Genomic DNA, 25,092 nt, shown 5'->3' with positions numbered 1-25,092 from the left:
GTGAGTTTCTTCCTGCATTTCTGTGCCAGGGGCCGGGGACACCAGAGCTTCTGCAGGGTGCCCGATGCTGCTCCTCAGGGGAAAAGGAGCCGCTGCGTCCGGCGGGCTGAGCCGGGAGAGCCCCGGCCCCCCTGGCAGGGCCGGGGCCGCGGTCACTGCGGCGTGCGGGCCCGCGCTGTGGGACTGCCCGTCAGCCCCGGAGAGCAGAGAGAGCCGGCGCTGAGCGTGCAGCCCCAACTGCCCATGCAGCGTCTCGTCGGCTTCGGGCGGGTGATAGGGTCCGCTCCGGAGAGGGGAGATGGGGGCCGGACACAGCCCATTGCGCTGCCTGAGTACTGGCCTCTGTAAAAACCCGGGGGCGAGGTTGTTGAGATCCGTCGCGGCGGAACCACCACCCTCCCGTGCCTTCCCGCCGGGCTTCCAGGCCGTGCTTCGGCCCCACACCTGCGGCCGTGCCCGAACCGGGCTCCGTGTGGTTCCGCGGCCGCCAAGGCGCTCCCAGCCGCCCGAGACTCCACATTTCCCCCTCGGCACACGCGAGGTGGTTTTTTTTGTTGTTGTTGTTTTTTTTTTTTTTTTTTGGTTTTTTTTTTTGGTTTTTTTTTTTTTTTTTTTGGTTTTTTCTGCTTTTCTTTATTTTTTTTTAAAGGAACGAGAGCGTCTCTTTTCCCAGTGTCTCAGCTATGGCTTCGCAGCCCGAGCAAAGGCCGGGAGCGGCTGCACCGCAGTCGCTCCTGCTGCCCCTGACTAGCAGCCAGCGGCCGGTGCGGGACCCAGCAGCGCACGGTTCTACAGCCACCTTCCGCAGCGCCCGGGCCTCTCCCGGTGCCGAGCTCCGCACGGCGCCGTCACCCACCGCGGCACGGCACGGCACGGCGCGGGTCTGCTGCGGAAAGGGGCCCGGACCTCTCCCCCTGGAGCCCCCCTCGGTGTCCCCGCGCACCGTGACCGATTCCCTTCGCTCCTGCCGGGGCAGCTCCGCGTCCCGGGGGAGGGTGTGGAGTCCCGCAGGTCCCTACTCACCGAGCGGGGCCGCGCCCAGTTAAGCCGCGATTACAGAGGGAATAAATCGAATTTAGGGTCTAGTCTTTGCCCGGCTGTGAGCACGCTGAGACCGGCCGGTGTTCGGGCTCCTGAGGGGAAGTGTTTGGATAAAAGCACCTGCGCTCGGGCCTAGCCATTCCCACCCAAGTTCTTAAACGAAACGAGGGGACGTTATGGGAGAAGGGGGCTCCGACACCGCAGGACTGACAGCCCGGCGACACGGCCCCGGGCAGAGGGCGAGCTGACAGGACCCGTCCCCATGCTGGGCCAGAGCCCGTCGCTCCTCGGCTGTCCCGGGGCTGCGGCGGGGCGTCCGCTGGCATCGGAGCGGCTCGGCTCACCCCGCGCCTCCGGATTCGCCTCCGGGGCTGTTAAAATGCCAAAGCTGCGTTTCATGAATTTCGGAGGGTTCAGTTCCGGGGCATTCTCAGTAGCCAACCCCGGCAGGTGAGCGGTGCGCCCTGCACCCCGAGGAGGCTCGGGCCCCGCACGGCCCGCGGCTGGAGGCTGCAGCGAGTTCATCTGCACTCGGGGCCCCGGCCCCTCTGGAAAAGGCTGGACAGGTTTCTTCTGAAACTTGGGATAATCATGAAGGAGTTTATGGTGGCACATTTACTGACCTGCTGAGGACTAGCATCCTGTGAACGGCTCGTAAAGCTGCATCACCCTCCTCTCATCAGGGCTCCCGTACCAGCTCCTCAGTGGCTTTTACTCGGTTTGTATTGTGTTTTGATTAACACCAGAACTGCATCCTATCGTAGAAGTTTTAATGTGAAAAATACCCTTGTTGCTTGGTGGAGTCAAACGTATCTCAATAAGAAATGTAACAATTTAGTAATTTCCCTGTAATTACCAAATTAAAGGGGCAGACACAGCCATGTTCACCATGATTAGTTTTATTGCTTGAGAACCAGAGTACTCATTTCTAAAGGCCTTCAGAGTTATGAGTTGAGTTTGCTTAAATAGAATTACTGTGTGGTTATAATGCAACATGGCACAGTAACAATACAGAGCTGCAGACACCCTCTGGGCAACAATACTTGCTATAAACTGGGCTGTACTGTTGAGAAAACTCTGCAAGCAGACATCAAATCATTTCCAATGGTAGTGATTTATACCAAAATCAAGCATCAATCTAATGCCATCGTGCAGTCCATGAACTCTGTAGTGTTCTAAATTAAATCAATAAAACATACATTTGTGTTTCATCAACAGACTCCCTAATCACCTTTTAATGTTGTATTTAGTGGTGGGAGGAAAATGTCTGTAACAAGACTATATTGTAGGCTGCACTGAGCTACTAACCAGGAAAATTTACAGTTGGGTTGATGGTTGCGTTTAGTTTTTTTTTCTTTAATACTGTATAAATACAGTCTGTGTCCAATACCGTTGCTACTTGAAGCAGACTATTATTTTCTTCTCCCGTGTTGTTATTGTTTCAATATAGAATATGGCACCATAAAACAGTAACAAAAGACGGACAAAAACAGTTTACAAAATTCTGGAAAGTTACACCCAAACCTAGCTAAGAACTTCACATTCAATCCTTAATATTACATAGAAAGAAGAGATTATAGGAGTAACAAAGTGAAACTGCTAATATATGTGCTATATAGTATGCTATATATCTGTATCAAGGATGGCACTGCTATATATTATTTATTATATAAATGTTGGTTGTTGATGTACACTTAACTAAACCTGCTAAGACTCCAATACTTACTGCTGATATGGCACTCTCAAGCATTCATATTGGAAAGTATATTTAGCATAAGTTTTGGTCAGGTTTATAAATTATTTATATATCTGTGTATATATACACATACATACATATATATACACACATATATATGTATGTATAGAAAGCAGCTGCTGTGTGATTCAAAAACCATGTAACATGGCAGTATAGTAAATAAAATGAGAAAAAAATTAAAAAATGAAAACCAAAATACTAAAACTAAAACACAAACCATAAGCCTTGGTCAAAAAAGAAAATACCATTTAAAACCATCAATATCTCTATCTATACAATCCAATGTACAAAATCCCAAAGTGGTAAAGATATATAATGGGTATGATACCTTTAAAACTTTATAATATGCTGAAATAGCTTTTCCACATTGACAAACACTTATTAAAAGTTGAAAGTTGTGAAATCTAGAATACATAACATCTCTGCTGTCTATTTAGAGTTTTGGCAACAGAACTGTGACATATATATAAAAAATAATTCCACATTTCTACTTGATGTCACATGAACATACAAGACAGTGAGGTATGTGAGGCGTCTCTTGAACAGAGTCCAGATGCTGAAGCATAGTGTACGATCAGCAGTCTAAAAATGTGGCACTCAGGACTGGATTTATCAATACAGCTGTTAGGATTACAGATTTCAGTGTGCTGCCTTCCCTCCTGGCTACAGTGTGGTTTCACGGAAAATCTTCTCACTTCGTAGGCATCTTTTTCCTGTTGCAGAATTGGCATTTTTTTAAAAAGAAAGATAAACACAGGGGAAATGATGTAGAAAATGTAATAGAAACGTAAAGAAAAAAGATGATATTTACCACCACATCACTGCACGACACAACACTTGTGCACATTTGCAATAGGTTTACCTGCCCCAGCAGCTATTCGAAAGGACAGGAACACAGGCTGCAGCAAGTTAGGGAAAAATAGAAGTTACATGTTTGAAACATATGTGTTTTGTTTTTTTTTTTTCTTTACAGTCAGTAGTAAATACAACAAAAAAATCTCTATGACTGGAAACAAAATATTGCAACAAGTTTTTGAATTAATCTAATTACAAAATGCATAAAGGAACAACATAATCTCCTCACAGATTTCTGCTCCCACTGAAACCTAAAGGAAAACTTTCCACAGATTTCTGTGAGAAGAGGTTCAGGTCCCATACACAACTCCCTTTAGTAACAGTGCTGCACCACTTTCGTGATGAAGGAAACAAAAACTGCTGTTTCTGAACTGGCTGACCCAGAGCTTTTTGTTTACTGGATAAATTAGTAAGTTGCTCTGTTTTAAAACCTTGGATGATTCTGGACCAAATGCCCTAAGTGCATTTTTCCTTAGAAAACAATTCTCTGTCTCACAAGAACTCTGACCATGGAATTAAATAGGGGTATGCATTTGTGAGTTCAGATTTGCAAGTACACATCCATCCACACATACAATTACCCCCTATCCCTGTGAATTATCATTCAAGAGCCTCAGTGCTGGTTTTAGATAGGCTTTCAGAGGTTACCTCCTACTCCTCAATTGGCTTTTTTCAGAGAAAGTAAATACTCTGTTTTATTGTATTTCAAACTTAGGTTTCCATCTGGTATGTTCAGCAAAGAAGACCATAGAATTCAGGTATTTTACTAATTTAAACTACTGGTATTTATTTATTTATAATTCTTTATCCTTTTTCTATATTCTTTTTATCACTTGTTGTTTGAATATGGAACTGCCAATATATTCTTTTACTATCAAGCACCTATGCATCAACCTAGTTGAAGCTATGCTTTGAAAGCATTGTTGATAACCCCATGAAATCACTTGTGTTCTGCTAGAAGAGCTTTAAGTGTACAGATGGCTGCTCCTCTTCGCTTGCATCGTATCCTGCTTTCATTCTAGCACCCATCCTGTTGATTTCATACAAGCAGCCATTCTGATAGACAGACTGACTGACAGACAGACTGACTGCAGCTGAATTCAACTTTGAAACATTTTCAAGGTATTACTTAAAAACAGGACAGAGACGTAGCTGACTTACAATTAGTAGAACCTAGTGCATACATTCTCATTCCTAATGAAAAAATTAGAAGATAAAAGACTAAAATGTTTAATTTAATTACCTTGTGATCCCCCATGCAGACATTTGGCCCAATGTGGTCATATATTACTATCTTCTCATCATTTTCTGACTAGTTTAAAGAAAAAACAAAAAACAACAAAACACTAGTCAGTCCAAGAATTCTCCAGATTACACACACAGAAAGGAACACTGGAAATATTGTGCAAATAGGTGAAACCAATTTCTGAATGAGGTGATATTAACACATCTTGGCTTGGCTTCTCCAGAGAAAGAATGTGTAAAATGAACTTTTATGCCCAGTACTGCTTGCAGTAATTTGTGCATTTTGCCTGCATAAAAACCCCCTGAGATCTCTATGCCTCTTCCCTGCTGATGGGACCTAGGGAAATATTTGTGGCTAACGCTGCACTAAGTGAAATGAGTGACTCGTTGTAGTTGCATTCCAGGCTTCTGCTGCAAAATGCAGCAAGCACATTTGGCCAGTCCTTTTTTAAGAACAACACAATTTTTATTGAATTAGGTGAGACAAATGTTCTTTGAATTAAATGCAATCCATGTTGCCTTATAACAGCATTTGATTTCATCATATAGGGGATTTTAAATGTTCAGAGAGATGAATGATTATTTTCAGGTTATGAGCATAATCTTTAACCATTTCTCTGAGAAAAATTTCTTCATCTGAAAAAAAGCACTCAGGGATTTTAAGAAAAGCAGCAAATGACAGATGACATTCCTCTGGTCTCCATTATGAATTGCTTTCATTTTGTTCCATGTTGAACTTTACCCTTATACACTGACTTCTTTAGCATTTTTATCTTAATGAATAATAAAATGTACTCATCTTTCTGCTGTTTGCAATAAACGTGATTTGGAGGAGCTATTTTGATTCTTTAGCACAGTACTTCAGGAATAAATACAAATACATTGCCATACAAAATGATTTCTTATTGTGCTAAACAATTTCTATAAGCTAATTAAATCTGTAATCTGCACACTCTCCAGTCTCTAATGCAATCGTAGATGTGCTTTAAACTAGTTCGCGATACTAATTTATTTTGTAGGAAACAGCCAAGACTTTTTCATCTGTAATCAGTCAAGTTTGACTGGGCAATAACTTTATATAAACAGTAGCATTTAGGACTATAAAGTTAAAACTGAATTATCTTTAATGCAGTAAGGAAGCTTAAGGTCAGATTTACTTTACAGCACGGCTGTCTGCCAAAAATATAAAAACATAACCTTCTGCATTGTATGCATGAGCACTTTCCAATATTTCAAGATCATAATGCCACCAGCATCGGAAGTGGAGATACATTCATCAAAAGCGACTTGATAATTTACAAAGGCAGCATAAAATTGTGGATTTTCAACTGCATAATCTTTAGACAGATAAACAAATTACAGCAGTGCACAAGCAGAAACAATATACACTTGGCTGAGCATTCATTACTTCATGCGATCAGGCATCAGCGCAGCTCCTGAGCAGTGGGCAACCTTTGGTGGTTTAGGGCTCAGGAAGCATAAAATAACATGATGGTGAGGTAACCGACCATGGCATGATAGATGATGTTGCATGAAAGCTGTTTACAGCCCCATGTCAGTACAATCTGTAATGCCTACTGTGTAGCTGAACACACTGTACAGTGGCAATTTGTGCACCCTATCCTTTCTTTACCTAGGATTTAAATGCAGATTAGCTACAATTTTTGTTTAAAATAAAATACAGAATTGCCTAGGCAGAAAAATAAACTCTTTAATTGTCTATAAGAAAAGGTAATACAGCAAAATAATTAGCCGAATAAGAATATTCAATAGATAGTCATGATTGAAAAAATTCTTTAAAAGTTCATATACATTTTTATTTTAAGGATTTGTTAATCAGTTAATTAAAATTTGCTTTTACTTTCTACAGAGTTCCTTTTAAAACTTGAAGGAATAGGTCTCTGCAGTGGAGTAAATTCTCAGTCAAGGCCAACACTGCTTCTTGTGTAGAACTACAGAAACCTGTGGTTTTGCCCTTTCCTCTATCAGTTTGGCATTATTTTCTAGTAGCTATTTCACTAGGTTTTATGGGCCAGAATGCTGGTTTGGCTTTGGGCTGGATAAGCAAACTCCTATGTTGGTTACAGACTCACTGAGTCAAAGCCCAGTGTGGCCTCAGCAGCACCCATCACTTTGCATACGAGCTTCAGGAGAAGTCCCAAACTGCCCGACCACAATTTGCAAATGCAAAGCTCCAGAGACAGAGCTGTGTGCACTTTTAAAGGTGAGCTCTGAAGGATCCAACTGATGAAGTTTCTGTTACACGGAGACAGGAAATTGTAACTGACCTCACAGTTACAAACTTCGTCAGCACTGTAACTTTGCTTTCCCTTGTTGAATTTTCTCCCATTATATCCAAGTCATAGCCCTCTAGATAATCAGAAAGAATTCCTTTCCCTCTGTACTGTTTACACTCTTCAAGCTTTTGTGTACACATTTATCTCCTTATTCATAGCTTTAAAAAAAAAAATCCTCCCTCACTGGCCACTCTTTTCATGGTTTTAATCCTTTGTTCTTTAGGAATTTCATGGTCGCCAAGCACTATCGGTAACATTTTGGGTAAAGTCTCACTTTTTCACATGACATTTTTGTGTAATGAAAATAAATAACACTGATTTTGACATTACTATTTGACTATAAAGCCTGTATTGCCCTTAGGCTTCACATTTTTTTACTGAATACTGCAGTACATGCATTGTCTAAAATTTTGGGTGAAATTTCATGATGTCACGCAGACACTTTTTACACATGAAAACATGTGAGGAAGTGCATTGACTTGGAATTCAAGCAGCTGTGGAAAACACGTTCCCAGCCTTTCAGTGAGTTATATACTGCAAAGCAAACAGTCTAATCACGAGATAAATAACCCCAATGAGAGAGAAAAAGAAGGTTATAAACTTCAGGAGAGCAAGTTTCAAGGGTGTAATTAATTTAAACTGGAAAAAAAAAGCTAAGAAGCTATAGAACATTGATTTACTTAGAAGATTATTTTCTGTAATTCACTCCCACTAAACTGCATTAATTATATAGGAGCACACAGACAGACACATGACTTTTGGCAATTTTAGGTTCAGTAAGTCTGTTAGAGTCATCCAGTCTGGTCAGCCAAGACAACCTCACTGCAGCACACCCATTTATGCAGCCACCCATGGCCGCTGCCAGCTGGCCAGCTCAGAACAGAGAAGTGGCAGAGATCTCCTACCACATCCCCATTTCCTGGTCCTGGCCCTCTAGGGCAGCTGGCAACCAGTGTCAGCCAGGAGCACACACACAGGGACAGGGGCACTGGAAGCTGGCACAGGTAACCAGCTGACCTAGTCCAGTGCTCCCAAGAAAACAAGGAGGGCAGAGTGGAACAAGAAGGAGAGAGCAAATGACAGGAAAGAAAACTGCAAGGCTCCTGAACCATATTTAGATCATTTAACCTTGGACAGAACATCACCAACCAACCCTAACCCTATCTACAAACACTAAATCCCAAGAGGAATTGTATGTTCTAAAATAATTGCACAAGCTTATCTCTAAAGCCTCAATGGAATGTCTAAATTTAGGCACCTAGCTGGTGTACCAAAGTTAGGAGCCTACCTGCTGGAGACCATCCTCATTCAGGGGACAGCGATAGATGTGGCCTACGTAGGATTTGACATATTCCTGGGAGTACCTTAGGAAATCTACCACTCTGGTAAGTCAGGTGCCTGCAGCTGTTGCAGTACAGGCTTTCTCTCAATTGTGCCTCCTCAGCCAGTAGCCACTTGTACCTGCTCCTGTTTGCATCCCTGCTGAATCCTTGGTAGGGGCAATATTGCTGCTTATGTCACTGTACGGTGGACTGGGCTGGGGGACTAATGGAGACTTTTCATAGGGTTTTTATAGGGGCTTTTTTATTTTCTGTTACTCTCTTTAAAGCAAGCAGTCAGTCTCCCAGCGCTGTGCATCCTTGCACAGAAGAGGCACAGGACAGAAGACAGTCAGTCATCATTGGCAGCTCAGATACCAAAAGAAGTGCTTGTGAAAGCTCATCTTTTAGTCACTGTCAGCAGTTTATGGGGACAAATCCCCCCTGTTGGGTGCAAAGCACTGGAGGCACACCCCTCCATTTACTACCACGGTGTGCTGTCTCCAGTTCAGCAAACTCAAGGGCAGAGTCTTCCAGCCATACCTGCCTTTGGTGCAGATAATGCAGTGTGGAGGCATCAGGGGGCTGCAGGTCTGTACTTACTTTCAGAATGAGCTCCTTGGCTGAGTGGGACATCAGGATTCTGTCGCACCAGGCTGGACATCTCGTGTTCATGTACTGCCTTCCCTGGCTAGAGTCCTCGCTGTAGGGATAACTGCAAACAAATCCCATCCACAACCATCAGTGACTCTTGGCAAAGCAGTCTGAAACCTCTGGCTCAAAGGGCCATATTACTTACAAAATGTCACTGTTAAAAAGCAGCTCTTCCAGACACTTTTTTTTTTTCTCCTCCCTCTTTCCTTTTCATGTGCTCTTTTTCTACATCTCTTCTCACGTCTACAACTCTACTGTATGGTTAAGAACTTAAGACATACACAGTTTAAAAACTCTCACCTCCTACCTTGTGTTTTTGTGAGAGTGTTTAAAGGCAGCAAACTGTTTATCTGTGTGAAGTACAAAAAATCGGCTCAACAACAACTTGAAATTAGACAAGAGACTACGGAAAATGTACATGCAGAAGTTGAGAAATGAAACCTAGGGGAAAAAAAGTTCATCTTATGTGATTTCTTCACAGGATTCTCTCAAGGGGAGTTTCCATGAATATTTTAACAGAAAACAAGAGTTCAGAGTGCTGGGACCGCTGCAGCAGTACACAAACTTCTCCTGTATGGATTCTTTAAGGGTGACAGAAAGGAAGACAGGACAAGATAGCAGGGTTTGCAGGAGACTTCTTCAGAACCAAGGAATCAGGAATGTGGTTTAAAGAAAGCGATGCTGACTACATAAGATCCCATACCTATGAAACTGTGTTAAGGAAAAGTATATTATTTTGTAAAGACATCTCGAATAGAAGCAGATTAAATGGTAGTTACACTCTGGGGCCGTCATAAACATGCTATGACATTGCCAGTGCATCCTAACTTAGCTTTAAAGGGCAACAGAAAGTGTTTATTTTAATCTACAGAATATAACTAAAGGCAACATACCAGTGTGAGCCCATGGGCTGAGATCATCTGAAGCACCTGAACGGCAACCTCTGGCTCAACCTCAATAAGCTGAGGCCAGAATTTTTCATGTCTCATCCAAATCTTCTCATCATTTTACTATGACAGAACCTTGCATTCAATGATGGCTCACAACACTGTAAGGCCCACTGTTTTCTTAGACCATTTCCAAAATGGCATGTGGGAGTAGCTAAGAAGGGGTTTTGGAGAAATCCAGAAGGTTTGTGACAGGCTCAACTTCTTGAATACTGGGCCTGAATTAACTGAAGTCTGCCCTTGATAAAACTCTTAAAACCCCCAAACATTTACATATGTATGTGTGAGAGTATTTGAAATGACATTTGCATTTTATTCTGCTCCTCACTGAATTGATAAAGGAAACACTGAGGTTTTTCTGATATGTGTCTTAAAATAAAATTTCTAGTATTGTAAAAATAGGGTTTGCATGCTTGAAGAGAAACTTATTTACCATCCTGTTTTGGTGTGATACTCTGAAACGGAGACATACAGCTCTCTACCAAATGGGTTTACAAGCTACACTGCCATTAAAAAGATTAGCCATGGCAAACATCCAAGAAAAGCGTACTGAATGTATTGGAACAAACCAGTGATCTCAGTACGTTTTCCACCTCATCAAACCTAACAAGACTCATTTTCAAAACATATTATGAGAATTCAATTTGCTGCTTCACTGACATACAGAAGTACAGCTTATTTCTGAGTGTCTGTGAAATATTTTGATGATGTAATACTATATTGGTAGTAGAAGCTCTTTGTCTGCAACTTAAGGGTTGACTTTTTCTCATAACCTCTTACTTTACTTATTCCAGAACCCCACATAACTGAAGCTACTTTTTATGACATAAAGGTATAAGAATCAATCACATTTCATATAATCCTTCCTTTTACAGCATTAACTGTATGGCTTTTGAAATATGATGTTCCATACCTGGAATGATCTGTTACTGCTATGTGTTAAAGCATTAAATCCTAGAGCCTATATTCTATTAAATGGTATTTATCAATTTGCTTTATGTATCTTAATGTTTTCACAGGATGAAAAGTTCTGCCAATTTTTCAAGGTCCTTAGCACTGATCACCCAGTCAAAAAGTTACTGTAGTTTACAAGTATCTTTGACAAATCAGATTTCTAATGGCTGGGACAGAGATGAAAATAAATGCTGCAAAATTGTCCAGACAAAATGGCCTGTAGGTAATAGTTTAATATAATAAAGAGAGGCAAACTCTTATTTTTATAAGAAAGAATCCTTTAAAGGAAGCAAGAAGCATGGAGTGTTGTGTCTCACTGCACTCCAATGAATAAAGCTCCCTCCCTGCATCCACTCTGCCATGTGGAAGTCCTAATCTCAGTGAAATACTGACACTAACATAATAAAATATCCCAAGATGCCCCCAAAATTGGGAGAACTATTAGCACTCCTTCATGCTCTAGAGGGGTCACAAACACTTTGGAATAAGCAAAATTCTTTTGTAGATGGGCTCAAATAGTGGCCATAGCTAAATATGAATCAAAATTCCCATGAGGGATTCTTTTTTTTTGTGACTTCTGGGGTTGTAGGGCTATTTTAGTTTATTATATGCCATTGATCTAAAATAGATTTTAGCAAATAGAAGTTCTATTAGAGGTTTCTGGAATATAACTGTCACTGAAGAAGATTTTGTTAAACATGCTGCTGAATGTATACTATTCCAGAACAAAACTTTTCAAATACCATACGCCTCAGAAGTTGTCACCATCATCCTGTTCCATAGCTAAGTGAACAGTGGCATGAAAATAGTGTGACTGCTTCCAGAATCATCTGCATGTGAACTCTGAAGCTTTTCTTGTTTGGTGTGTTTTTAAGAGTCCTGTCCCCAAGGACTCCCATCCCACAGCCACTGCCTGAGAGCACCAACCATCCCACAGCCACTGCTGAGAGCACCAACCCATCCCATCCCACAGCCACTGCTGAGAGCACCATCCCATCCCATCCCACAGGCACTGCTGAGAGCACCAACCCAACCTATCCCACAGCCACTGCTGAGAGCACCAACCCATCCCATCCCACAGGCACTGCTGAGAGCACCAACCCATCCCATCCCATCCCACAGGCACTGCTGAGAGCACCATCCCATCCCATCCCATCCCACAGGCACTGCTGAGAGCACCAACCCATCCCATCCCACAGGCACTGCTGAGAGCACCATCCCATCCCATCCCATCCCACAGGCACTGCTGAGAGCACCATCCCATCCCATCCCATCCCACAGGCACTGCTGAGAGCACCATCCCATCCCATCCCATCCCACAGCCACTGCCTGACAGCACCAACCCATCCCACAGCCACTGCTGAGAGCACCAACCCATCCCAGGTGGCACTCAGGAAACTGGAAAATACTTCCACTTGCTGCAGTGGGGAACGAGAGACACGAGTATGCCAATATACGCTTCTACTTGACTGTTCACTTTTTGTTCTTTCTAAGCCGGCTTCATGGTTTCCCTTCTCTTTTCCTTCCTCTCAATCCCACTTCTTGACTGCTTCTTTGCCTTTAGGCATAAATAATCTCTTAAAAATTGCTGTAAATTTAAGGTTGTGTACATGCAAAAAAGCAGAACTATTCTTGTAATACCCATCTTCCAAAAGACATTAGGAATAAGACTGTCTGTGATCAAGGGCAATAAGTTAGATTTGTTTTGCTGACATGTCCAGCCTCTTTTAACACATTTACTCCAGGCACGTAAGGAACTATCAGTTCTTAACTGAAAACTTGCTTAGTAATTTTAGTCAACAGATCTTCTGATTTGTGAATGGTAGAAATAATTACATATTTGATTAAAACAACTGCAGGTCTGATAAAAAGAAAGTCAAGGACTCTATACGAAATAATCAAAAGTTTGAAATTCCAATATCAATCTGCCGTTGGGGAAGTATTGTGCCATCCTTCTGTGCTTCCATGGTTAGTCTTGACTATCAAGACAGTGACTGTGGCAGAGAAAAAGGGAAAACCAGCTCTCCCTATCCCAATAATTAGACAGGAAAGAATGTATTATTTTTTCCTTTCATTAGAATTCTGCCTCAATCACAATCTACCTTGTGTAATACACAGAAAACAGTGATCTTGAGAATGAATAGGGAGTGCTCATGTAAAAATGATGACATAACAGATAAAGGCCTCTAGGTACCACTGAAACATAAGTGAGAGATAGATATAATGCTAACACATACAGGTGCTAGAGGTAAGGTAAGGATGTACACACTTCCATAGTATTCTGCACAGTTACACACTTTTCTACACACACTATATCATGTCTATTTAAAAATACAATGGGGAAATGGGGAATTCCCTGTGGAACAAATTTGATGCCCTATTTAAAACAGTGGCAAAGTTCTAGGAATTTAGGACCTTAGCCACTCATGTTAGCAGGGTAATAAATAGCAAAAAGAGACTGTTATTCTCTGTGTATTCCAGCCAGCAGAATTATAAAAAATACACTTTGACTCTGCATGCCCCTGGACATGCAGACAGGTAGTTCTGGAGCATCCACATGAAAAGCTTGCACAATTTATTTCCACTTGTTTAGGACTTACTCCTTCTGAAGATGCAGCTTCTAGCTGCTTTTCCATCCTGTTTCACAAACTTCTGTTTCAGTTGCACTCATTTAATCAGGATTACTGTCAGGTGGGTTTTCTGAATAAAACTTCCAGCAACATCATTAATATAATGTTCAATACTGTTGAAATTTAACCAAACACTTTGATGAATTGCTAACTTACTCTGTTAATAAGGAGCAGGCCGTCCAATGAACTACTGTTGTCACAGTCAATAAGGATGAGAACTACTTGGCAATTGTTTGGGGAAAATAAACCATTAAGAGGGTCAGTAATATCACAGCACTACTACTGTTGACAGGTATTGTCAGAGATGATTAGACACCTTTACAAAAATGCTTACTGCAGGGTGAAAAGTTGTCCGACATCATAAACCATCCTGTCAGCAGTGCCTTAACTCAAAACACAAGCCAACAATGCTGTGTATATAAATGTCTCCTTAACTGCCATTTCCAGTTAGGAAAAACGCTCCTAATGAACTCTTCTCGTGTGCAAGCATGGATAAAATCTGTTAGTGAGATGGGTGAAATGTACTTTCTAACAGGAAACAATTCATTCCCTCTGGAGGGCTGCTACCTGTAGCTACCACAGGCAGTGTCCTCTGGCTCACGCCGAGCCCAGCATGGGATGTGCTGGGACACCCCGTGTTGGGGACATCCAGTGCTGGGGACACCCCGTGCTGGGACAACCCGTGCTGGGACACCCTGTGCTGGGGACACCCCGTGCTGGGACATCCAGTGCTGGGGACACCCCGTGCTGGGACACCCCGTGCTGGGACATCCATGGCTGGGGACACCCCGTGCTGGGACACCCCGTGCTGGGACACCCTGTGCTGGGACACCCCGTGCTGGGACATCCCGTGCTGGGGACACCCTGTGCTGGGACACCCCGTGCTGGGGACACCCTGTGCTGGGACACCCCGTGCTGGGGACACCCCCTGCTGGGGACACCCTGTGCTGGGGACACCCCGTGCTGGGGACACCCTGTGCTGGAACACCCTGTGCTGGGGACATCCATGGCTGGGGACACCCTGTGCTGGAACACCCTGTGCTGGGGACACCCCGTGCTGGGGACATCCAGTACTGGGACACCCCGTGTTGGGACATCCAGTGCTGGGGACACCCCGTGTTGGGGACACCCTGTGCTGGAACACCCTGTGCTGGGGACACCCCGTACTGGGGACATCCAGTACTGGGACATCCATTGCTGGGGACACCCCGTGCTAGGGACACCCCGTGCTGGGACACCCTGTGCTGGGACACCCCGTGCTGGGACATGGACTGCTGGGGACATCCATTGCTGGGGACATCCAGTACTGGGGACATCCATGGCTGGGACACCCCGTGCTGGGGACATCCATGGCTGGGACACCCTGTGCTGGGACATCCAGTGCTGGGACATCCAGTACTGGGGACACCTGGTGCTGCTCTGGGACTCTGCCTTCTACAGACCACGCTGCCGGTGCTGCCCTGGGAAGTGTGGCAGGACTCACCAGGCAACAGTGGGGAAAATTCAGCTATTTAATCTTTTTTATTCCAGTAAAGGTCATTCTGAACAACTGCAGCCTACATCTAGGTTCAAATGCAGATCATTTAGCAAACTTTATCACGTTTCAGGGAGTGGAAATGCCTCCTGTTCAAAAACCCCTTGTGCTTGCTCATCTGTCAATTGTCCCCACTTTTTATATCACCAATTTTTTTATAATACAAAGTATTTGAGATGGGATGGAACTATAAAGCATCAATGAAAACTGAGCTCTTTATGGGAAGAACTGAGACAATTTTGATTTGGTTCAGATATTTTTGAACTTAGGTATGAGTCCTCACATTTACTAAACCTTTTCTCACTTTTAACTCCAAAAGGGGAAAAATCCCAACCACTCTTCATCAGGAAATTATTTACTATTTTCATATTTTCTGAGAAAATGTTGGATCAATTTACCTTCAGCTCTGATGTGCTCTCAGATTGTCTAAGATACTTTTACCTGAAGAAAGGATGGTGAACGTGGACTGCCAATACAACCTTTGGGTGTTCTGAAAGTTTTAAGGCCAAATATATAAATAAAAATATTTTGATATTTTTAATTTACAGTCAGCACTAGTGTGAGCTGGTACGTAAGTGTGATTTCAACAAAATGCCATTGAACAAATCAAAGGGTGACATCTAATTTTTGTCAGCTACCAGAGTGTTTCTTCCTCAAAATTGAATTAACACTTTTTATTTCCCTGAACCTGAGAGGGAGAGTTGGATTCCCTAGATCTCTTCCTAACAAATGACCCCATGTAATTTATCTTCATATGCACATCTTAGGCAGCAGATCTAAGCTAAGCTGTAAGACACACTGGTGTTTGAATTAGATTATCTGCTTCATAGGTACCAAAACACTAATAAGCCTTGGTGATGCTCTGCGAGCCAACTGGCCATGATACGTGTCTCACTTCAGCCAAATCAGGAGGGCAAACAGAGCCTGCAAACACAGTAGTTATGGAGCAATGTGTTAAACAGCTGCTACTTGCACAGGCTCCGCTAACACCATGGTGATAGTACCAACAATTGGAGTCAAAGGTGACAGTGGGACAGGGGGTCACCCGGGCAAACCAGCAGCAAAGGGCAGGATGGGTAAACAAGACTTGAGCCCTGAGTCTGGGCACAACACAAAACAGGAGGGTTAATGACATGGTATTTTTATCAGAACCTTTTTAATAGATTTATGCTGGGCATATTGCTTTTTGGCTTAACAGTCTTCTTTAGAAAATACTGGTCTGTAATATGCCTCAGAGTGAGCATTCCTGTATCACCAGCATTGCAGGACCTTTTTCAGTTTAAAATATAAATAAACCCAGAGCCCCTTTTTTTTTTCCAGAAAGCACAGTGCAACCCTTCACTTTCTGTGAAGAACACTCACCCAGCACTATGGTGTCCATAGTGCTGCTGAAAACCACCCTGTGGCCAAGCCCTGGTGACAGGAGGACACGTGCTGGCACTGGCTCCGGTGCCAGACCTGCCCAGGACCAGAGGCTGGCACACGGCTGATGGCAAGGGGCACACTGTGCTCTGCTCTGGCCCCAGAGCCATGGGGAGGCCCAGATGGCAAAAATTGATTATTTGGCAATACCAGTGCCTCAGCAAGTGAACACTGAGTGATGAACTCTATTGCATTAATAACAGTAATGCTGTACCTCACGCAATGTATGCAATACTGCTACTATTACAAGTGGATATATGGAATTATGAATAATGTTGGCTTGTTGGGAAGGACCCAGTGCTGACTTGTTGTACCAGAAGAGCCTGATGTTACTATCTATGACTGTGATTGAGCTTGATGTCTTTTCTGGTAATATGCCTACCTGTACTTCTCAAAAGTACCTTACTCTGGGGCTAAATTTTACAAAGCCTCATATTGAAAAAAAAACCCCAAAAACTGTGAACCTGAGGGAAGAAATGGATCAGGATTCAAGCTCCAAACTACTGGGCTTTTCAGCAGTACATTCAGATGGGACAGCCTGGCTGGCAGCAAGGACCATAAGCTCTTTTGAATATACTTTATTTTCTGCTGGCAGTGTGGTCTGTAGTCCTTACCTTACACATGGTGTAGAGTAATTCTTTGAAACTTTAAATTCATTTGTGGTCCTTTCTTTTCCCCTTTGCCACAATTCCTTAAACCAGACTTTAGGTAATGCTGTCAAGTTCCTCACAAATTAAAGAAACACCCTGTTTCAATTTGAAAATTGAGAATTGGTGATAGTGGCACTGGTTTAATGTGAGTGGAAACATGGAGGCAAGATCTGTCTGAAAAATCATTGTAATAATTAAATTCAAATTGTTTTGGAGGAAATGACAGCTGTCTCTGTTTCCAGCTGGGAAATTGTTGCTGTGCTTCAGCCTTATCTGCTGGAAGCACCCAGACAACTGCATCATGTCAGGTGGGAATTTGTTTCTTGGAGGGCTGAGAGATCCATGGATGATTTCAGATACCTCACTAATACCTGGAAGGAGTTTTACAGTGCATGAGTGAGTCTGAAGTATTTCTGTTCAGTAGAAAATACTTCTTAGTTGGCAAAAAAAAAAAAAAGTGTTATAAAAGTAACTGATAATGCAAGCATAAAAATAACCTAGGGCTTTTTCATCTGAGTGCCTAACTCCCCTTTTGTGAGACAACAGGACCAGCAGCATTACCGAGGAGAAGTTCTAGGAAATGAGAATCCCATTTGCTTCAGGAGTGCTGTCCTGCCCCATCTGCAGGCAGTCTGTATGATCTGAGAACATGCAGAGAGGCAGTGAGAACACTGGAAAGGAAGAGCTGACACCTAAACCATCATCTTGTCCTTCCATATTATACCCAAGGGTGACACTGGGGCTCTGTGCACTGGCACCCAGAGGTTCTACTCTGCATAGTCTCTGCAGAAGAGAAGGAACAAGGGAGCACTCTGGGCATTGCTTCATGCAGAGCTGGCTGGCTCGGTGTAAATCAGACCACAAAATACTTGTGTCGTTGGGCAACCTCCCAGAATGGAGAAGGGTCATGGGACAAAATACAAGGTAGAGAAAAAATATTTTATAGAATAAATAAGATTTTTGCAGAACAATGAGCCAGTGTTAGAGAGAATTCCAAAGGAGGAACACTGTGCCGAGAGTAAATGAGATTCAACCTGTCTCTCCTGCTCAGAGGCGTCAAAAGCCAAGACACTGCCAGCGCAGAGGGTCTGCTTGAGACAAATATCACACAGAGGGTATCTAAGACACAAACATATGTCCAACCAGTAAATTACATGACAGCCTAATTCAACAACAAACAAGAATAGGTCACTTTAAGAGAATGATTAATACATGAGATTGCTGTGCATGCAGCCTTATCTGAGAGCAAACCTTGTATGTGGGTGTGAACTCTTGCTAAAGTCAGCTCCTATCTTTGTTATACAACAGCTACAAGAATAATTATAATAATTAATGGAGAGCAGTGATAAAGGTAACAATTGCCCACCTGTATATTGACACACTACAATGTTTTTACTTCTTTTTTTCACACCTCCTGCCTTTTGCAGTGATTGTTGACTACCACGAAGCCCTTTGCAGCCTCGCACTGGGCTGTTTGCTCATGGCCAGACTCTTCGGCCTGTGAGTGACAGAGCTTACAGAGTTTAAAATTCTAACTTGTATTTAGTCTCCAGTGGCTTGGGTTGCTATATGCTACACGAGATCACAGAGGATAACAAGATGAAAACATGAACATTCACTATATAAAATAAAAGACTGCAAAATATAGGAGTGGGTGAATAATGTCTGAGGAATATTCTGTTGGAATGATTTTTACAGGTTGTCTAACATAGCAGACCTGCCACGTGGTCTCTTGTTAAACTGTGGCTACCCTCCCAGGCTGCCTTCACCTTTGGCACATCTCAGCAGGACACAGGGAGGGTTTGTGAGGGAAGGGTGGGCTCTGGACAGGGCCAGAGGAATGCCTGGCCCTGGCTGTCCTCCTGCCACTGCCCTGCAGGCTCCAAGGACCCTGGACAGAAGGTGTGGGAGGCCCTGTGGACACAGCATCAGCAGATCCAGGTCCAGAACAGGTGGAATGAGCCTCTTTCCCCTGGAAGTTCATTCACTGCATCCCTGGCATGCTCCTCTGGGCATAGGCATACAGGGTGGTGAGCTGACATGGTTTATGCACATACATTAAAGAACTGAATGGAACTCAGAATTGAAGATGAGTTTGGAAAATGCTTTAGGGATGCTGAACAGAGAGGAGATAACTGACAGGCCTGCAGATGCTGTCAGTGCTATAAAATCACAAAATGAAGGAATGGTTTGGGTTGGAGGAACCCTTGAGCTCAGTCAAGGCTTTGTTCTAGATGGTTCTAAGGGATGACTACCTGAGAACCCCTCCCTCTGCACTGCATCATGATGGTCACCCACATCAGGAAGAGGAATTCACAGCAGATCAAGCAGACATTTGGTCTTAAATTACAGTACTGCACTGGGGAAGAACAATAGATTAGTTTTGAGTTCCCTGAGTATGCCTGCAGAAATGCTAGGTTTAGATGTGGCTGTAGGAGAGCTCAGAAGTGGCTCTCCAATCCTTCCCACATTCAAAGTTAACTAAAAAGGCCTGAAGCTAATGTGCAGTAACACAGGGTCTGACAAGACTCCGAGGAAACTCCTTTGTATGTACAGAAACAATAATTTGCTGTGCTGCCTTAATACCATTGCATTTACAGATACAAATTCAATTTGTAACTATAAATCTCATAGAAGTATTATATAAGTAATTATTTATACACACCAAAAATTATGTATGACTGAAAATAGTAACGTATTTCTGTTAAAGATACATTACTGAGCCTGTGGCCATGCAAGGACCACAGGAGAGGCAATAGAATGTCCATGCCTTATGACACAGAAAGCAAGGAGGGATGGGTGAAAAAACATCCTAATAAAAAGCCAGTTTGCTCTTTATATATAGATGCCATCTCTCAGTATATAATTTTTTTTTTTTACCATTTATTATTATTATTACTGTTAGCTAGTTGTTGAGAAGGAAACAGAGTGAGTAGAACTAAAACACACAGAGATACTTACACCTAATTGCTGATCTCTGCTTGAGGGGAGCATGACACTGAAAAGCTCTTACAGAGTCTGAAGAAGCTGAAAACTATTCATGGAACAATGTATTTTTGGTAAGCCTTGCTCTGGCTGAAAGTACTAGTGTTGGAGAAACGAAGTAGAAGAGTATGTACGGCATAAAAATTGTATCCCTTCCCCTCACCTTCATCTGCCCTGCCCAGATACAAGACGAGTGAGACACGCTTAGGGATGTACACACCCTGCTGGTCTACTGTTATCATACTCAATCAATAGGGACAATTTAGAGTGGTGGTAACTCCGTGCATACTTCCAGTGTCCCAGGGGATCAATACAAATCAGTATCGCAGCTGGCTGGTAAGAAGCAATGAGATTATGATCACAAAAGGCAAGCTTCCCAAATTTTTTTTAGTGCATACCAAAACATCATACTTTCCTATCTATTCATGAAGCATAAAATAGTAGTATTTAAACATATTAAATCTATTAACAAGAAAGTATATAAAAAACATAGTTTTATCTGCCTTTTTTCTACTACTTTTTGAACTTTTTCTTTGTGAATGCAGTATTTCTTTCCCTTGAAAGCAACTGTGAGATTTGACTTCCTCAGTCTTGGAAAGGGACCATACCTGTACAGAATGGCACCAAATCTTCCACGCATTTCTCCCAAACAGAACTGCCATTTGCAAAATGCTTGGTTTTGTATGATAGCAATAGCTGTCCATCCATGGCTAAAACACCTCAGGGATACTGCTGACTAAAACCATGCATGTGTATTAAACCAGCCCATTTATGCTAACAGTCTTAAGTAGTTATATGATGTTTAGTGAAACTGAAAAAGCAGAATCTAAGTTCCTGCCCTCCTTCCTGATAGCCATCTTGGATTTCCCTGAGTGATGGCAGTAGCTCCACAGCCCCAGCTGACTGCACTCCTGCTGAGCGCCACTGCTGGCAGGCATCAAACAGCTTGAGGCAAAGACTGTCTTTATGGTTGCAATAATGCGATTTATCAGGTGGTCTGGGCCCAGTGCTTAGAAGTCCTTCCACATCTCTGAGCACACATTCCTGCCAGGTCTGTTTTAAGAGCAGCTATAAAAGACAGGATCAGCGGAACCCACATGATGAGCTATGGAGCACTACTGGCATGTGGTTTATTAGTGATGGAGGGGATGTGGGGAGAATAAACAATCATAAAAGGAACAGACATCATTATAATTTCTGCAATAAATATGGGAACATTCACATTTTACCAACAGTGCAAGTAATAATTATGTTGTAGCTAGTTAAATAAATGGATTATATATGAATCTTACCTGGGAGGAAATGAGATGTCCAGTTCATACAATCTGTCTTTAAAGACTGACAGCTCTCTGTCAAATTCTAAAAGCTATAAAAGATAGAAATAAATGCTTTCACTCTAAATGTTGAACTGCAGCAATTTAAAAATACTACATTATACAAAAGGAAATAAAAGAAAACTATGATCACACACAGCTTGAGGTATAGCCTTCGTAGAAGTGCAAAACTGTCTGGACTATTTTGATACATAAACAGTGCCTTGAGAAAAGTGTTGAAAACATTCATTTTCCACAGTGAAAGTTGAACACTGGCTCTTCACAGCACTGCCCTATAAGTGCACTTACACCACAGGAAGGCTGCATTTCTTGAAATTTTGTTAGTAGTCTCTTCAGAGAAAAACTAGACTAGCATTAAAAAAACCACCAAACTGATATGCTAACCAGCCCGTGAGAATGTCAGTGAAATGCATCATATTAGTCTGTATTATCTTTAGTGCAGATAAGCAGGTACAACAATCCCAATGTGCACATCACTCTTCCCAAGCAAAGCCGAGTTCCTGTACACCTGCTCTGGATGGTGCATGGCAGACAGCAGACAGAGGGAAATGTGACAGTAGGTAAAGGCTGCTCCCAGGCAGAGCACCAGAAGCAGGTGTTTAACAGATTTAATCTCCTGTATAAATATTAGTCCCAGCCACATTTGTTTTCTCCATGACCTCTACAGAAAGAATAAATATCCAGAGTCTTTGTTCATAAACACAAACCCACACACAACTCAATGATAATTGTCCCCATTAAACCCGTAACTGTTCTGATGGACACAAAGGATCTTACTCCAGAACCCGGCTGGGGTGCAGCCCATGTCCCAGGGAACTGCAAGCTAAAGACAAGAGCTCATCATGCCCACGATGTCCCAGGGCACTGCAAGCTAAAGACAAGAGCTCATCATGCCCACGATGTCCCAGGGAACTTCAAGGTAAAGACAAGAGCTCATCATGCCCACGATGTCCCAGGGCACTGCAAGCTAAAGACAAAAGCTCATCATGCCCACGATGTCCCAGGGCACTGCAAGCTAAAGACAAAAGCTCATCGTGCCCACGATGTCCCAGGCCACTGCAAGCTAAAGACAAAAGCTCATCGTGCCCACGATGTCCCAGGGCACTGCAAGCTAAAGACAAGAGCTCATCATGCCCACGATGTCCCAGGGCACTGCAAGCTAAAGACAAGAGCTCATCATGCCCACGATGTCCCAGGGCACTGCAAGCTAAAGACAAAAGCTCATCGTGCCCACGCTGCTGGCCCTGGCTCTGAGGGCCACTTGCTGTTGTGATGAGCGTCCCGGCACTGTCCTGCGCCACGGCGCTGTTTGCCCACCGTTCATTAATCATGTCCCATCTCACAGCTGTGCTGATACCATTGTATGAATGGCAGAGGTTCCCAAAGAAATTAGATCGTGTCCCCCTTTCCCCTCTGTCACCTCATAAATCATTCCTGAAATGTGCAATTAGCAGCTACTTGTACACATTAATTATCTGTGTGAAAAGCAGCTACCTGAACCACCTGCACTGCTGATTAGCTCCCTCTCCATGGCTCACCCAGCTCTCTCCAGGCTCTCCTGCCATATGTAGGCATCTTTACATGAGGATGCCAGGTGATGGGCAGCTTTCCCTGCTTTATTTCATTTGACACCAAACTCTATGAGTATGCTGGAAAGATTCTGCAGTACCAATAACTGTGACAAATTGTGCTTGTTTTAACATCTGATTGAAAGCCTGAGAATTCAATATGCCTAGATAAATATTTTGAAATATCTATGCGAGAACTTACAGTATGTATCTAATAATATACTCAATACTAAAACTGTTGGGCTGGTCCAGCACTCACTGGTCTAACTGAAGCAATCTCAATGCACTTGAAGAATAAATGGATGTTTCCATCACCATGAATGTTTCCAGGCTCTGATTCTGTATTTCAGTAAGCAGAACAGATTGGTAGCCACAATACATAGACACTGGCTATGAAAACAAATGTTACCATCCTTTTCTTGCTCTGTGTGTTTTCATTTTAGAGCTATCAGCCATCCTATGTGAATCTGAGATAGGAAAACAAGTTGCCATCCCCAGTTAAAACTATTAATTGAAATGTATGTCTGTACATTTTTCCTACTGTTCCAATTAAACTGCTCAGAGTAGGGAAGGGGAGGTGTCAGGACAAAGGCTGTTTCTGAAGTGTTAAACTGTGAGGACTGAATGAAAGAACAATGCTCCACAGAACACAATGGTATAAATTACTCATGGGCATCCCAGGGGTTGGCAAAGTTCAATAGATGCACTGTCCTCTCACACCAATTCACATTTTCAAAATTTTATACATTCAGATTGTTCTAGCTATGATGATATTTGCAAACTCAATGAGGCCTGGGGTTTAAAGGACTAAGCATTGGGATGTGCATTATCACCCACAGAAGTTTCTGCTGTGTTTGTTTGCTGCAGTTGTGTATGCAGTGTCTGTGCTATGCAGATGAGCTGCTGACACTGGTGGCAGATAACAGGAACAAGACAGCATTGTGTACTGTGCTGCCAGTTTCCCAAGTTTCCCCAGGTAAAGGGGCAGCTTCAACCTGAAGCCAAAGCCCAGCTAGGTGCCTAGAAGGATTTAGGGAATGCTCATGGTGAAGAATTCATCCTGCCATGTAAAACAACCAAATATTTTTACTGTATTATTTGCAAAAGCTTTTACTTCCTGCAATATATTAAATAATAATGCACTTTTATAAATTATTTTTTCCTAGTTATTAAGTGACTGTGTTACAGCACCTGTAACCTTCTGTCCAGACACGTCCACCGAGTGTGCACACAGACACCTGCTCGCTCTTGCAAGGGCAAGGACAGGTTATCTGTGTGCTCAGGGCTGAGCAGGGAACCCCCCTACAACCTCTCTGTGTTTACCTGGCAGCACTGCAGGCAGCGAGGAGAGGAACAGAAGAGATGATGAAAACCTGAACGGTGCATTTTGAGAAAATTGCAGTTATTCTTTTCAGCAGCAGACCATGTTTTAACTATTTTGTTTTTTGTGTGAAAAGCACTTGCATTCTCATTTAAGCCTGTAATCTCAAAATGCAAGATTTTTTGATGCAAATGCAATTTGTTCACTAAGCCTTGTCACAATGAATTACAAATGCCATTTGCCCTAAAAGCAACTTTAGTTAAAAGAAGGCACAGGGCCTGACATGGGCATCAGTCAATTCCATCTGCTTTACAGGTACATGGGTGCCTGGAGCAACCTGGCATGACAGAAAATGAATGAAAATTAACATGGGCAAGATGATACTGAGGAGCAGTCAGAATTTCACAGGGTAATGCCTTTACTTTTAAAGCATCTAACATTGTCTCTAAAAAACCCCATCTGGAACATACTCCTTTCATGGCAATTTCACCACAAGCTGCTCACTCATTTCCATACTGTACACCAATCAGCACTGTGAATAATGTCATTGCTGGAACAGGAAACATGAGTATGTCTGTCA

The 25,092-nt window shown here is 42.9% G+C and overlaps 1 protein-coding gene across 4 annotated transcripts in view; it reads right to left on the bottom strand.

Moving 5' to 3' along the window:
- Window positions 1–1,924: 1,924 nt before the first annotated feature.
- Window positions 1,925–25,092, bottom strand: part of INPP5A (inositol polyphosphate-5-phosphatase A) — a 184,264-nt gene continuing 161,096 nt past the window's right edge. The window contains exons 12-16 of one of the 4 annotated variants that reach the window (XM_071445998.1): window positions 21,582–21,655; window positions 9,117–9,228; window positions 4,896–4,964; window positions 3,660–3,696; window positions 3,323–3,510 (exon numbers count right to left, since the gene is read on the bottom strand). In XM_071445998.1, the coding sequence (XP_071302099.1) occupies window positions 3,461–3,510; window positions 3,660–3,696; window positions 4,896–4,964; window positions 9,117–9,228; window positions 21,582–21,655 (342 nt within the window). In that variant the 3' untranslated portion in view covers window positions 3,323–3,460. Of the gene's footprint in view, window positions 3,511–3,608; window positions 3,697–4,895; window positions 4,965–9,116; window positions 9,229–21,581; window positions 21,656–25,092 lie in introns of all 4 variants that reach the window. The other 3 variants (XM_071445999.1, XM_071445995.1, XM_071445996.1) reach the window with 3 other exon arrangements.

This window comes from Agelaius tricolor, unplaced genomic scaffold (assembly GCF_023055355.1).
Source record: "Agelaius tricolor isolate 1412-34295 unplaced genomic scaffold, bAgeTri1.0.p SCAF_22, whole genome shotgun sequence".
NCBI classification, from domain to species: Eukaryota; Metazoa; Chordata; class Aves; order Passeriformes; family Icteridae; genus Agelaius; species Agelaius tricolor.
Note: the sequence above shows the minus strand (reverse complement) of the source record. Positions and strands in the feature narration are given on the sequence as shown.